We start from the raw sequence: 15,107 nt of genomic DNA on the forward strand, positions 1-15,107 counted from the left end.
GACTAGAGCAGCGAGGGGTGAAAAAGTAAATTTAGCCACCCTGTGGAGTTGATTCCTTAGTCTAGTCTACTGAGTGGGGCTGACACTGGGCACAGATGCTCTTTCACTCTGCTGTAAGCATAGTTCTTGCGGGTGTGTTAATTTACACCCCCAGCACAAAAACGCCCATCCCTGGGCCTTGGCTTTGTCACTACTAGCTTCATCGCTGTCTCCTCCATCCAGATGTCCGTCCTGCCTCCGTTGGCTGCTTTCCGACCGAGAGATGCTGACGGTCCTCTTTTGAACAAACATGCATTGCCTGCCTTTTGAGCAGTTCGGCCCCATGGCAAAGCGTTTTCGCATGGAGCCCAAAGAGAATGATACGTGTGGGTGATGCGGGGGGCGGACTTCCCGCTATGAATTTTTTATGCTTTCCATTTTCCAGGATGAGAGAGGACAACGCCATGCGTGTTTATGAGAACGTTGGTCTGATGCACCAGCAGAAAAGCTTCAGATGAGACGGCACTTCGGGGAAGGCAAGTCCAGATGGCGGGGCTCCTGCGCAGCTGATCTTAACCGCATGGGGAGGGTGGAGTGGTGGCAAAGGGCGGGTCTGGGGCCCCAGGTGTAGTTTTCATCACCTCCTGTGGAAAGATCCTAGTAACAGAAAAACTTTAGGCTGGCATCAGAAATTCAAGCTGCTAGTCCTCAGCAAAGTGGAGCGTTAGTCTGCTCTGAGATAAAAGGGGTTGTCCGTATGTGAGGGTGGTCGCTCCCGAATTGAGGTTGCCTGTGCAGCCTTGCGTTTCAGAGATCTCCTCCTGTTGTGGGATTCCCTCCCGCCGTGGAGGGACAGCAGCTCTTACGCAGGGTTCCGCCGTCTTGGGATTCCCCTCTGGGCTTCTGCCCGAACTAGTCCAGTTGTTAAAATGTTGTTAGAGACTTGAACCAGAGGCTGGAATAAAAGCAGCTCCTTGGGTAAACTCAGCTGCCTGGGGATCTGTGACGCAGCCCGACCGCAAGGCTGAAATTTTCTCTCTGGATGCCAAAGGCCAGCAGCAGATAACCAGGCTCTGCATGCATGGAACGGCAGGAAGTAAATTTGGGGTACCTGTTGTCTAAAAGGCCTTTCTCTTCCTGTCCTTTTTACAGAACTGAAATGCCGCTTTATTATTATTATTATTTTTAAACAAGGAAGCAAAACAAGTGGGGATCCGTCCCACGAAGAGTGGATTTTGACAGCTGCCTAGAGCCTCCTTTTTATTTATGACATTTTAACCCTTCAGTAATAAGTGGAACTTAAGATCTCCTTTCAAAGAAACTCCTAATTCATTTTCTTAAAAATGTCTCATTTTTACAATTGATTTTTGTTGTTGTTGTTTCCATTCTTGAACGTAAGATTTCTTTTTTTTTTTGCCTTCAATGCAGACCAATACTTTGATGTACTTGAACTTTTTTTTTTCCCCCTCTCTCTGTCCTGGACTTAGAGGTTTTCAGCCCGTTCCAAATTTGTTTTTTAAAAAGCGATCTCTTTCCCTTAAAAAAAAATTAGAAAAATAAGTTGTGGGAAAACTGATACTTTTGGGAAGAAACCAGTTATGTTAATCAGGAAGAACCTGTCTCTCTCTACTCCAGGCCATTTCCAAGCCAATAACTCTCTTCAACAAGGTCTGGCTGTCAACAGGTTTGATCACATTTCTAATCCTCATGAAATTCCAAGCTGGGGGTCTTTTTTTTTCCTTGAATGATAAATTCTAGAACTTCCAATGATGCGTTTTTGCACCAGATTAAACCGGTTTGTTTCCTCGTGCATTTCTCAGAGCCTGTTCGGCCGCCGGCTCTTTGCTTTCGGAGCGGGGTTTGGGGGTGGGATTTCAGCTGAGCGGCGCCCTGACCTAGTATCCCGTCCTCCCTCTTGGACGCTCAGTGACTTCTGCAAAGGGTCGTCTCTCCACGATTTCCTCGGGAGCATTCCTGGATTCATCCAGGCCGCCGTCCTATCAAGATGAAAACGACGAAGGGTGATGAAGATGATGATCGCGTTTGGGGGCTGAACGGACCTTTGGAAGGCTCCACTGTGGCTGCTTTTCTGTTTTCCACCACGTCGTCTTGAAGGGGCAAACGGGGCTTGTGGGCAGCTGCCCCATTCCTCCTCTGAAAGGGGGGGGCTGCTTGTTGACCTAGGCCCCCTTCAGTGCTCTGCCTTCTTTGGTGGGCCTTTTTTGCCCTGCCCCCCAGCCAGACCCAGCTGGCTCTTTCCTCCTCCCCTCGTGTAGCAGTGCCCAGCCCAGGGCCGCTGCGCTTCTCAAGCCAGGCCGCTCCTCCGTGGTGGGTGTGGGGGGCAGGAGACCTGTGTGGGGAGTAGAACCCCAGCTGTCTCTCTCGGCCGGCCGGCTGGCTGGGTAGGTGTGTTTGTTGTGATGATACTCAAAGAGCAGCAGGCAACAATCCCAGAGAGCTTCCAGGGGTCTGCAGGGGGTTGCCATTTCCTTTGGGCCTCTGCGCCCAGGATAAGGAGGAACCTGGCTCCATTGTGGGGTCGGGGATGCGCCCCCTCCCCCTTTCGGGAGACTGTTTTGAAGGCAACGCTGCTTAAATCGGCTTCTTGTTGTCCGGGCTACGTGGACGTTGTGATAGTTGTAATAATAATCATCACAACCACCCTTCGGCACTCAGAAAAAGCCGTGTTCTGTGACACACATCATGCAAATAAAGTCCATTTGCGTCTGTCTTGTGCTGCAATAACTTTTCTGCAGACTGCTGTTTCCTCCTTTGTTCCAGCTTCTCTAATCGTGGGAGGGTAGTGGGGCGACGCAAGGCCCTGCCTGCCGACCATCTTACTTACCTGCCTGTTGGGCTCAGAGTTGGCCTCTATCCTATTGAGTATTTCCTGACATGCATGAGGGCTAGAAGCTTATCCCCTTAAAAGCATTTGAAGAAATCTTCTTAGGGCTTCTATTCCAGGGCCGAGTTCAACATTTCTTTGCACGCAAACCACTCTGCTTGCAGTGTGTCGGGTGCGAAGGCACGTGCTGGAGTTTTCTGCTGCTCGGTCTTGCTTTTATTGTTCCTCTCCCACCACGGAAGCGCCTGTCACTCGTTTTCCTAGAAGTCTTGAGGCTGAATCAGGTCTGTGGCCTGAATCACGGCAGCGCTTCCCATCTCCTCAAATCTCTCTCTGGCTTTGCGGGAAGCAGATAAGACCTTGGCGGCGGTGGCGTCCCTGACCCTCCCAGGATGCAGCACTCCTGGGTAGACGTCCACTGGCTCAAGTCGATGATGTTGGGGAGAGCTTGGAAAAGTTGCGTTCTTTCCCTCCTTGGCTGGCCTCCATGTGCTGGAAGTAGAAGCATTCAACGTTGTGTCTCTCTGGGTAAAAGCAGGGAACAGCCCCATCGTGCAAGGGATGAGGTTGTCTGCAGGCGTCCCTCTCCCCCCCCGGCCTACCCTTCTCATTCTCTGCAGTGGGTCCTGTGAGTTGACAGGCAAGTGACACGCAGAGGAGGTGTTTTCCTTTACCCTCGTTTTCCTCTCCCAATTTCCAGCTCGGCTAAAATGTACTTTTCCTGACTTGAGGAAAATCAGGCATGAGGTGACGTTGGATGTGATTTTAGTAGGCAGGGAGTCTTACTGCAGGCTGTGAAAACGAGGGCCCCGTGTCCCTGCCGGACAGCCGTCCCAAAGTCAGCTCACCGCTGCATCGGAAAAGCGTGGCTGTGCAAGGGGGGCCGTTGCTGGCTCTTCGAGTGTGCGAGTGAGCCGGGGGCTTTGTTCGGAGGGATGCTGTTTCCGGTCCGAAGGCAAAAGTTCTCAGCAGAGCTCTTTTGCCCTCTGATACTTGTGTGTGTGTGGGGGTGTGTGTGTGTGAGCCAAGCTGCAGTGAAACCCTATTTCTTCAGGAGGAGGGTCAGCCCTGGTAGCACCTCCAAGATTCGCATGGATCATGAGCATCATTGATTATTTTTCCTGGGGCAGGTTTAGATCTAAGAAAAAAAAAAAAGCTAAGGCGCCTTATAACTTCGCTTGATTTATGCTCGTGATCTCTCTCAGACCAGTGTGGACAGAAGCCACCCCTTTTTTATGCTTCTCTGGCCCACGTGCCACTGCTGGACTGCGAAGCAGAAGGTGCCCTCAGGTGAACATCATACCGTGGTGATTCTTCCTGGCTGGTCGGCGTTCAAGGGCAAAACACTGTTGCCGCGCAGAGAATTAGCCAAAACCTCCCGATCCCGAATCGGTTTGTTTTCGGCCTGCAGGGAGCTTTTTAAACCGACGGTCGGCAGTCCGTGGCCCCTTATCCCAGTCTGGGTAGCTCAGTCCAGGACAAGCCCGCCCTGTGCCGTCCTTCCAGCAGCAGTCTGTCTGGGTGCCCCTCTTTCCACAAGGGAAATGCCGAAACTTGAACGTGTGAGTTTTCTCGCAACGCGCCATGTCAGCTGTTGCTTTCGAAACTTGAAAAGCTGCATTCTCAAGAATTGTGCAAGGAAAAGAACCTAACACCGAGATCCTTGGGCTTTGCTGAAAACCAAAAGTGGTGGATGATTACTGTTCTTTCCTTTCTGCTCTTTTAGAACACTTAAAAACAAACAAACATTGTAAGCATCTTTAACACAAGCCGTGCTGCAGTGAATGTCTGTAACTGCCTGAGACAACACCCCCCACTTCCCCCAGACTGGGTCTGTGGTTAAGATTGTTTTGTGTGTGTGTGTTTTGTGGCATTTTAAATCTATGTTGTTGTTGTTTTATTTAGAGGAGTCCAAAAGGTTTTGAGATTGAAATATTCTGCCCCCCATCCCATTCCTATCTCAGAACTGATTGCTCCAACCTGAAACAGCCTCAGAACCTTTTCCAATAAGATTGGAATGTGTTGAAGCTTTGTATTCTGGCCTGAGATCCGGGCTTTTCAGGGTCTGAAGGTTTTGGCCCCTTTTGTACGATGCTGGTGATGGTGTACAAGAAGGAAAGCGGGGCTTGTAAAGAAAGAAAGAGAACCGGTTGATCTGTAGCAATGTTGTTCAACCTTGGCAACTTTAAGACGGGTGGACTTCAACTCCCAGAATTCCCCAGCCAGGGTGGCTGGCTGGAGAATTCTGGGAGTTGAAGTCCACCCATCTTAAAGTTGCCACGGTTGAGCAACACTGATCTACAGGTTGGTTTGTATTGCTGAAACAGCCAGAGAATTTAATAGCCTTCCCCCCCGATGTCTTCCAGGGACGTTGGGGTACAGTTTGGGAATAAGAGTTGTGTCTGAGCATATCTGGAGGGACTCCAGTTAGAGAAGGTTGGATTAAAGAGTCCCGTTACTTATTTTTAAGTATTTTATAGAGAAGATTTTCTACAACCCTTTGAATCCAGAGGAGAAGTTTCTACTCTGGAATTATTTTATTTAGTCATTGTTGCAGCATTTCTGTTGTCTGATTCTTTTTCCCTTTTCCTTTTCCCTCGGATGGAAGGTCGCAAAGCCCTGAAATGCAGCGTCTTTTGGCTTTCTTCTCTCCAGAAATGTTATTTCCTAATCCAAAGGCAGATGTCCCTTTCCTTCTGTCTGTTGGCGAGAAGGGCAGAGCCAGGAGGTTTTTGGAGCCAGGGATGTGCACAAGTATTCTGTGTACAGTACAACTGTTTGTGGGTGGTTTGTGTGGACGTGGTTTAGTTGGCGGGGGAGAGTTGGGGAAAACTGAGGACCCTGGTATCTTTTCCTGTTCTTGATTCTGTATGAATGACATGTGATCCTCCCAGGACAAGAATTCCAGACTTGTGGCAGAACAAGTGGATTTGTGGCTGGACTGCTCCTGATGGAGTGACATAGCAGAAAGATCAGCCTGTGGAGGAGGAGGCTCTGTTGCCTCTCAAGATACCCACCTCAGTGGTTCATGCAGAGACAGACACGTGGGGCAGGTTGCTGCAATCCTTTCTATGATTCCAGGGGAAAGTGCGTCTTCAGTTAAGTCTGGAAGGCAAGAGTTACCGGAGGGGGCCTATGGAGGCAGTTCCCGCTGAATCCTTCGTGCCTTGACCAATTTCTCTTTGCCTCCTCCCTTACAAATCGCTCGCTTGGTTATCCTGTAGTTACAAGCAAGAGCGATAGTGATGGGGAAAAGTCTGGGGTGGGGGGGCGTGGAATAAGAAAAAACGGGTGATTAGCTGGGCTGGAAAATTGGTTGGCTAGGCTAAGCTGCTGCACTGAGCCCCTGAAAGGTAGGCCGGCCCCAGTGTGGAGGGTGCGTATGGCTGTTTTGCCTTCAGTTTCCTTTTTGTTCTTTTCTCCGAGGTTGATCCTCCTTTCTGTGGCGTTTCCAACCTGGTCTCGCTTCTTTATTTTAATTTATGAACACTCTTGTGACTTTAAAAAAAAAAAAAAGATAATGCGGATGCCTCAGCGAGAGTAGATCTTCGTATTATTCACCTAGCTAGAAACAGACCCTCCTGTTTTATCCTCCCCCCTCTTTTCTGAGCGGTGTATGAAGTATTATACCCAGAGTCTTACATGAAATGTAAAAGTGTCTTGAGAAAAAATCCAAGTCTTTCCTTTAAAAGGACTACGTGTAAAGTACATGGTTGACTTGTACACCGATAAAAGTCTGGGCTCCAGTGCTCCCAGGTCCAGAGCGGGTGTGAGTCTCAGCTGGTGTGAGACCCACTGAAGCTGGTGAGCGTTCACGGGCATAAGGGGTTGATGAAGCCCCCCCCCCCCGCTATGTTCCACAGTCCCGTCCACTGCCTTGCGGCTGCCGATTCTGTAGACCATTTTGCGATGGTTGACACGCGGGCGGCATTCCAAACACAACCAGCCGACTGACCACGTCCAGGAAAGCTCAGCAATGTCTGTTTGCAGGCTGTATTTATGGGTGTCAAGTATAGCTGCATTGCTGGCTGTGCTGCGATTTTTTTTTTTAATTGCGCCAAGGCTTCTCAGAGTAAAAAGTGCTGTTTGTAAAACACCAGAACGTAATAAATAAATACGTTTTCTTACCCCTGTTTCCTGGGTGCTTTTCTCAAACAGGGCTGCCTGACGTACTGTGTAACTGCAGAAGAGTGTTTGGGCTAGAATGTTATTTTCTTAAACTCCACCTGGAAGTCCTGATAATGCAGGGGGGGAGAAATTACGCCAGGCTGGGCCGTTTGAATGTGTTCTTCAGTAGCCCTGTTTCTTGCAGTCGTCAGCCTTCTGCTCGTACAGAATTCGGTGTCACTGCACCAGAAACAGGAGGAGTAGCTGAAAAGCAAGGCTGTTCTTGAGAGGGTGCATCTGTCTGGGAGAATAACATCATGAGAGAGGATCCAGGAAGCTCATTTGCCAAGCTTTTCAATAATGAGGACTAGGGTATTTAAAAAAACGTATCGCAAATGTCAAATCCTGTTTCATTTGATCCATCTTCTGCTTGCGTCTTCGGGGCCAAGGCAACTTTGTAGCTTTTCGTTCTTAATTTTCGGATGGATGAGTTGTGGGTCGGACAAGGTCCTCTTTCCTTCTTGAAGTGCATTAGACCCTGATGTCCAGAAGGATCCACAGGTGCCTTTTTCAAAGGGAGAGATGTGCACATGAGCGGATGTTCCTGAAGCATCTCGGGCGTCAAAGGGCATCAGGATATCAGGGTCCCCAACCGCAGGGCCTGCGTCTGGCAGCTGAGCCCGCCAGGTCTGGCTTACTGGTCTCCTGGGTGTGCATCCTCCACCCACCTCCATCTCCACCACTGTAATCCTTGTGCCAGTTCCCGCTTGTATTTTTAACAGCTGTTCTAGTTAGGCTTCCTTGGTACAATTCCTTGTGTCCCAATCCCTGCTGTTAATGCTCGGAGCGTTTCCCTTCCCCTTGCCCTGACTGACACATCCTTCCATTTAGCATCACCGAGTGCCAGTGGCAGAGCAGAAATCTCACGGTTACCATGGCAATGCTCCTGTCCTTCTCCCTCAACCCCCACCGTGACCCCCATTTCTCATCTGGGCTGCTTAGCCTGGCACCGATGCATCCGTTTGCCTGGAAGACAGGCAGGGCACCTGGGAGCCCCTCTGCCCTGCACGTACGCCCCTCCACCCGTGCAGGGGGAGCAGGGAAGGATCCGAGCGCGGCAATTCTGCGTTATGGCAGCCTTCCACCGCTGCAGTCTTGCTCCGGTGAATGCCTCTGCCTTTCCAGTGAGAGAGGGAGGTGGTTACAGCTCCAGTCCCCTTGTCTCCCTTTCTCCATCTGTCCCCCCTTGTCAAGAAATTGCAAATTGGCGGGGCAGAGATCAGCCTCCCCTCCTGAGGGGAATGAAGTTAGCAAAAAGGCTGCGTTATAATTAGCTAGCCCTCATTTTGCTGTTCACTCAGCCCCTCTCACTCGTCCCTTGCTGGGTTTTTTAAAGAGCCTTACAAGGCCTGGGGGCAATTTACTTAATCCCCCTTCCTGTGCACTGCCTTCTGCCTGGGCAGGAGGGCAGTTCCTCTTTTCACCGATTCTGGTCAATGCCCTGCAGATGGGGGATCGGCAAGGTAATCTGAGCTACCGAAACCTCTCTGCACGCATTCCTTTTGCTGGCTGGAATGGAAAGGATGGGGCTCTCCAGTGATTTACAACACCAACCCAGGGCTTGGAGGGAGTCCAGGACAGTTTCTGACTCTGCCCTCCCCAATTTTGAAAGACTTGTGGTTACATCACCATCATCATCGCTTGGTTCCCAACATGGGAATCATTAAAACTTCAATCCCAACTTCTTATCTTGGGGAAGTTGGCTTATGGATTGCACGCTGCATGTCTCCCAGGACCTCCAGTTGGAGAAAGCTGCAGAAGGGAGATCTTTGATTTGCTTTTGTTAAGTTACCAACTAAAGCTCCAGAGTGATCCTTCTGGCTGGGATGATGGACGCTGAAGTCCCACAGACGTGGAGGGCATTGGAACATCAGTGGTAATGATTTGACTCAAGGCCCCCTATAGAAAACATTTCTTTGTACAGGTGTGTGACACTCGCTGCCCCCATAGGAGATTCTGACTTCATACGATGTATTTTTTTCTCTCAAAGAATAATTAGGTTATTCTCCCCACCAGCCAGCTTTGGCCAGGATTCCCACAAGACACATCCACGATCAGAGGCATTGCCTTGGAGAAATGAGAAAAAGCCTCCATTGCTGTCCTGCTGACTGACTTCGAGTTTTCACCAAGGCCTCGGAGGGGTAGGAAGTTCCTGCCAGAAACATGATCTTAAGCAAGTTTGCTTCTCCAAAGCAGAATCTTAAAATTCTAGCCGAGCTCGGTGTTTCTCGATGCTAAAATCCATCTGCCATTGCTCATTTTCCTTATGTCCTACTGCAAGAAAGAGCTTGCTTTGTGCTCTGGCACGCGTGTTGCAAACAACAAAGCCGTTTAAGCGGCTTTCCTAATTGCCTTCTTCCAGTCTGCCTTACCATATAAGCAAAACAGCCTTGGTATTCTGTCTTTGACCCAAAGAGACAGAGAGGTGGTGGGGAGAGAGAGGCACTCGCATTTCCCCAGACCCGTGTTTCCCACTATGCCGAAGCTGCCTGCTCTCCCCTTTGGAGCCAGCTGTTAAGATGCAAGCTGCCACAGAACCCAGTGTCCTCTCCTCCTGCAACCTGCAAGTCTAAGGGTTATCCAGCCTGGGATTGTCTTGCCTGAGTAGCAGGGACCCTCTGGAATCGGGTCAGGAATTTTTGTACCAGCTCTTGGTGTGGCCAGGGGTTGGAACTCACCTGCGCAAGGAGAGAGTCCTCAAGTTTGCTCTGGCCCCACACCTTGCTCGGTTCAATGACTGGAGCCAAGTTTTTTTTTTTTTTTCCTGGCTTCCAGCCAGGTCCATTCTGGCCCCATCAACCACAAAATTGGGGAGCTTATGGGAGCTTCTGATAGCAATGCATCTGATCATCTGCTTGCCAGGGGGGAATGCCTTTGTGAGCGGTCTCTCAGCTGCCTCATCTGAGGCTTTTCATTAGGAGAGTGGTGTGGCTTGCAGTTAATTGCGGCCATTTGGCGGCTGGCTTTCTGGATGAAGCAGTGATTGCGCGGCACATCCAAAAAGCGGGGGGGGGGAGGGAACGTTCTCGGTCCTCCTGCGGACAAAGCCAGCCATTAGCCGGGTGCTGGATGGGACTTTTTCAGGTGGCAGCCCCGAAGAGGGAGCTTTGTGCTCATTTTCTGCTGGGTCATCCTCAGTCCTGGTGAACTGCCAGGATGCGCGTCTGTATCGGTAGATCTCTGAACGAGTGGCGAAAGGGCAGAAGAAATTGTCATTTCTGAGAGGGCCGAGGTGGAGAAGAGGAGGCCTATCCCTCTTCCTCCTTAGAAGCCAGGGATGAGGAGGGAAAATGGTACTGCAACGCCTGCATGCATGGAAACGTGCATTAGGAACAGGATAGAGCCCCTCCCCTCTACTTCGAAGGTTAATTCGGAAAGATATCTCGATAGCCTTGGCAGCAGATGCTAACAACACTTCAGACAGGCATTTCACAGAAGCAGAAATGAAAATGAATCTACAGGTCTGGCCCCTGCCCACTAACCTGATAAAAACATGTGGTTCGGGCTTTATTTATTGGCAGGAGTTAGCTATAAATATGCTTGTTACGGTTGTTTTACGTTCTGCTTTTTTAGTTCTGCATCTTCTATTGCCTCTACCGGTTCTATTCCGGAACAAATGGATCCCACCCCCTGCTTCCCAACAGGCAGGACCCAGCCTCCCCTGCCTTTCTGTCTTCCCTTGTCCTGCCTCCTGTAGGTACAACACAGCGGCCTGCTGCATCCCTCTTGCAAGGCTAATCAGCCATTGGTTAATTGAAACACACACATTCTTTTCAGTAACAGCTCTCTTTCTTAGAACACGCAGGAGGAGGAATGAAAACATTCCCCCACATCAACCACATTTTAAAAATAGAGTAGAGAATGTTGGGGGAAGGTGTTTTACATCCGAAGGTTTTCCTCCTGGCCATCGGCTTGAACAAACCTTTTCCTCTCCAGGAAAGCTAAACAGATCTTTCCACGCATGAATGCAGAATGAGGACGCGGCTGAATTCCAGCTCGTGGCTTCACAGTCGTGTGTATCTGCTGAGGGCTGGATGCGGTTAAGTTGCAGGCAGGGTGAGAGGCTCGCTCCAATGCTTGTTCCAGACATTTGTTTTCCTTCCCATCTGGAGTTGCTAGAAAACTGCAGTCTTGGAATTCTTCCTGGAGTGGAACCTTGCTAGGCAGATAAATGTTATTATTGTGAAACCTTGATTTAACAGACCTGCTGGAGGAAAGTGGAAGGGGGGGGGGCTGTCACTCCCAAATATCCATTAACATCACACATTACATACTTTGGGGTGAATGATGTCGATGGTTAATGTGAAATTACCATAGATTTGGTTTCCTTGTCTGGCCTTTTTTGGATGCAGTGGACCTGGCTGTAATTCTGGGAAGACGTTTGGACAGAACTGTGATTCTTCGCATCCCCAGTCTGCTGAAGTGTAGTCTGTTAAATTGAGATTTCAATGTATTTTGTGACTAAAAGGGCAGCCTAGGCAAGTTAGAGTCGCTGGGAGTCAGCATATAAGTTTAATAAATTATTATTATGGTTGATCACACAATCAGCCAGCTGTTTAGGCTTGGATTTGGCATTTTTGTCCACCTAATGAGTCCTTCCCAAGGACCTGGGATAGGCAGATGTTTATTATTATTATTTTGGAAACAAGTAAGCCTTAGTTGTTTGGGAGAAACCCTTGTGCAGGAGTGAACCCATACGAAGCTCGCCGTTGGTTGTCAGCTGCATTTGTGATCCACTGGCATATTTCTAGAAGCTGCTAAGGAGATAATTCAAAGCCCTTGCTGCTGTTACTCTGTGTTGCCAGGAAGATTCCTGCCTTCTGCAGGCATGAGGGCTCCGGCCACTTTTTCTGTCATTGGATCTTGGGAATTACTTTTCCCCTAAACTGTTGAGAGTACACTCCAAAACAGAGAGCACTGTTTTGCTCAAATTTCCTAGCTACCTTTTGCCCAAATGGCTCTCTTGTTCCCCAGAGTGGGAAGCAAGACTGGGAAGTCAAGGATCATCCTAGAAAAGGCCCACCTGCCACAGGATAGCTTAGTACAGCAAGGTGAGAGTGAACCGTAATGGGGTGGGCTGAGGGGCGGGTTAGTCCTTCCTCCCTGCTTTCCTCTTGTGCCCCTTTGCTGTGCCCACAAGTGGGGGGAGGGAGGCTCTGCAGAGGCGGTTGAGTGGCATCTTTCTCATGCGGCCAGCCTGGCCAAAGGGAGGCAGGAAGCAGCTTTCAGGCTGGCCTTCCGTCCCATGGAATCTCTGTCCTTGGTGCTGAAACCAGGTGGGGCGATCTAGCCTTCCGTGACTGGGCTTTCAGAAACGGTTTCCTGCCGTTTTGAATCGATGCAGGCGTTAGAGGAAAAGTGGAGTCTCTGCAAAAGGCGTGTTCAAAAGGAAGGGAGGGGGACCTCCTGCTGCCCCTCAAACACCAGAAAAGGATCTAGAACAGGGTTTCTCCAGCAGGGTCCCGTGGCACACTCGGGTTCCACGAGAGATCACTAGGGGTTCCCTCGGAGGTCACGATTTATTTTAAAAATTATTTCAAATTCGGGCCACTCCACATTAGAGAGGTAAGTTTCGTTCATTATTTTCAGTTTAAGAACACCGTTAATGCATGTAGATACAGGCCTACTTATGAAATGAATATAATAATTTTGTGACTTCCGGCCTCTATTTGAGCCTGAACGGGCAGGGTTCCTTCCCCGAGGCCTGGGAGTACTTCAAGGGCTCCTCCCGGGTCCAAAGGCTGAGAAAGGCTGGTCTAGAAAATCGTGGCTGTGCCTGTGCAGCTGCATCCTTGTCAGTGGAAAGGGGGAGATGCTGTTGGGTCCATCCTCGCAGGCTAAACAAAAAGAGTCTTAGCCAGTCCAGCAGGGTGACATGCTTTCCGCGGGGAAAATGGGTCACTGTCTGTACCTGGCCATGGAGGAGTGTCCTCCTTACAACCCCGGCTTTGCCCGCTATCCGGAGAAGCACTTTTAAATACCTCTGGCTGGCTTATACGTGGTTTTAAAGGAGGAATCAAATAGAATTCCTTTCTTTCTCTCTGGATCAAGTAGTCTGCCTGAGTATTGATACAGTTATTGTGCTTTTATGTTTCAAAAGCTGCCCTGGGAATATTTTATTGATGGGTGAGGTTTAAATGTAATTCCCTTCTCAGCCTCTGTTGCCCTCACCTATGCACCTATGTTTAGATTGAACTTTGAAGAGGGGAAGTTAGCAAGCACCAAAACCTTGTGAAGCCAGGGAGAATGTGTCTTTCCAACTAGTTCTGAGGGGTTTTTCTTCCTTCAGTATAACCTCTGTGGTGAGCTCCCCCACCGCCTTTCATGGTCTAATTTAATAAGAATTGCTCATGCTCTAAGTGTTATGCCACTAGAGAGCTATAGGTTATGTTTAAATAAATGTCAGACTTTAAAAAAAACAAAAAAACCTTCCCATTCTGAGCAAGGCTCCCTTCGGAGAGTGGGCATTTTGTACAAGCCTGGAAGTTTCCAGCTTCTCTGTCTCCCATCTAGCCATAAATTCACCAAATGACATTGTAGCATCGCATGTTGTGTGAAGCCTGCTAGTATGGGTTTACCAGATCTTTAGTCTCTGATATGAAACAGGAGGCTGGGAGGTGACGCCAGTTGCCCTTGGTGTTCTGGAGCTCAGGCCATTCACTTGGGCGGCCATGGGAGAAGGGAGACCTTTGTCCTGGGCAGCAGATGCCACAGGGCAGGCTTGTGAGTGGCCTCTTCCGGTATTCTTCCTGGGTCGGTCCCTCACAGGACACATAGCTGGTGTGCTCTCCACGGCCCTTCTGCTAACCCTCTTCAGGTTCAGTGGGGGGGGGGGGGGAGAAGCAGCTGGATCAAATAAAACTCCTGCAAGGATGTTTCTCCTAGGTTTAAGAACAAAGGAAAAGCCATGATCTTGCTGGCTGGGGATGTTTGAGCTGTTGTTCTAAACAACCAGAGACTGCTTGGACTTGGGAAGATGCTGGTAAGCCAAAAGACCCAAATTAGGGGCTGTGGGCTTCTCTCCGTTGCTGGGAAAACCAACAGCTGGAGAGGGATGCATCATTGTGGAAAATACACCCTAAAGGCTTGAAAATCCAGGGGTTGATTCCAATCCTGTCATTTCTGCAGCTGCATTGCACCCCCTCCTCCACATACGAGCTGGAGTAAGTAGGAAGTACCAATCTAAGAGAATCTCTGTGGCTCAGGGTTGGACTGTGGAGTCCTTGGTGCTCTCTGAGCCTGGCTGTTTTCTTGCGGACGTTTCACTGCCTGATTAGGCAATGTCTTCTGTGTGAGCACCGAAGTAGAAGCGGTGTTGCTTTGAGCTCGCCCAAATGTCATTAAAGCCTTGCCCGCTGCTTGTCTGCCACCAGCTTCCTCTCCACGACTTAGTTTCGACTACTCTGCAGACAGTACTTGGTGAATTTCAGTCCCCCTCCCTCCGGCTTCTTCTAATTGTTAGTGTTTGACACAGATTATTAATGGCATTGTTGAGGCTGGAAATAGCACCGGGGCCTAAATAGTTTGCTTAGCATTAAAATGGTAGATGTTGCAATGCAGAATCAAGGGTATTGGCAAGCACTGAAGGCAAGAAAATTCGCAGGGTTGGGGGTTAAAAAGACATGGGACAAAAATGGGCCGTAGTCACCACAGCTTGTCAAATCTGGCCCTGCCTTTCACTCGGGTGCGCAGAGCAGGAGCAAATGCAGAGCTGAGATTTTGTATCAGGCCGGTCTGTGAGCCTGGAGGGGAGGGACCCTGGTTTCCCTGCCCGCTTGGGGTCCCTGGCCTGCCCAGATTCTCTTTCAAAGCCTCCATCCTGCTCAGTTTAGCTCTTCCCTGTTGGAAGGCCTTTGCCCCCCTGGGATTCTTCCGTTGGTTTCAGTGCAATTTGTTGTTGTTTATTCATTTAGTCACTTCCGACTCTTCGTGACTTCATGGACCAGCCCATGCCAGAGCTTCCTGTCGGTCGTCAACACCCCCAGCTCCCCCAGGGACAAGTCTGTCACCTCTAGAATATCATCCATCCATCTTGCCCTTGGTCGGCCCCTCTTCCTTTTGCCCTCCACTCTCCCCAGCATCAGCATCTTCTCCAGGGTGTCCTGTCTTCTCATTG

At 49.7% G+C, this 15,107-nt stretch overlaps 1 protein-coding gene across 2 annotated transcripts in view; it reads left to right on the plus strand.

Moving 5' to 3' along the window:
- Positions 1 to 15,107, plus strand: part of PTPN11 (protein tyrosine phosphatase non-receptor type 11) — a 229,606-nt gene that overhangs the window by 18,947 nt on the left and 195,552 nt on the right. The window contains exon 15 of one of the 2 annotated variants that reach the window (XM_063315871.1): positions 425 to 499. In XM_063315871.1, the coding sequence (XP_063171941.1) occupies positions 425 to 497 (73 nt within the window). In that variant the 3' untranslated portion in view covers positions 498 to 499. Of the gene's footprint in view, positions 1 to 424; positions 536 to 15,107 lie in introns of those variants that run through there. The other variant, XM_063315870.1, reaches the window with a different exon arrangement.

This window comes from Candoia aspera, chromosome 15 (assembly GCF_035149785.1).
Source record: "Candoia aspera isolate rCanAsp1 chromosome 15, rCanAsp1.hap2, whole genome shotgun sequence".
Taxonomy (NCBI): Eukaryota; Metazoa; Chordata; class Lepidosauria; order Squamata; family Boidae; genus Candoia; species Candoia aspera.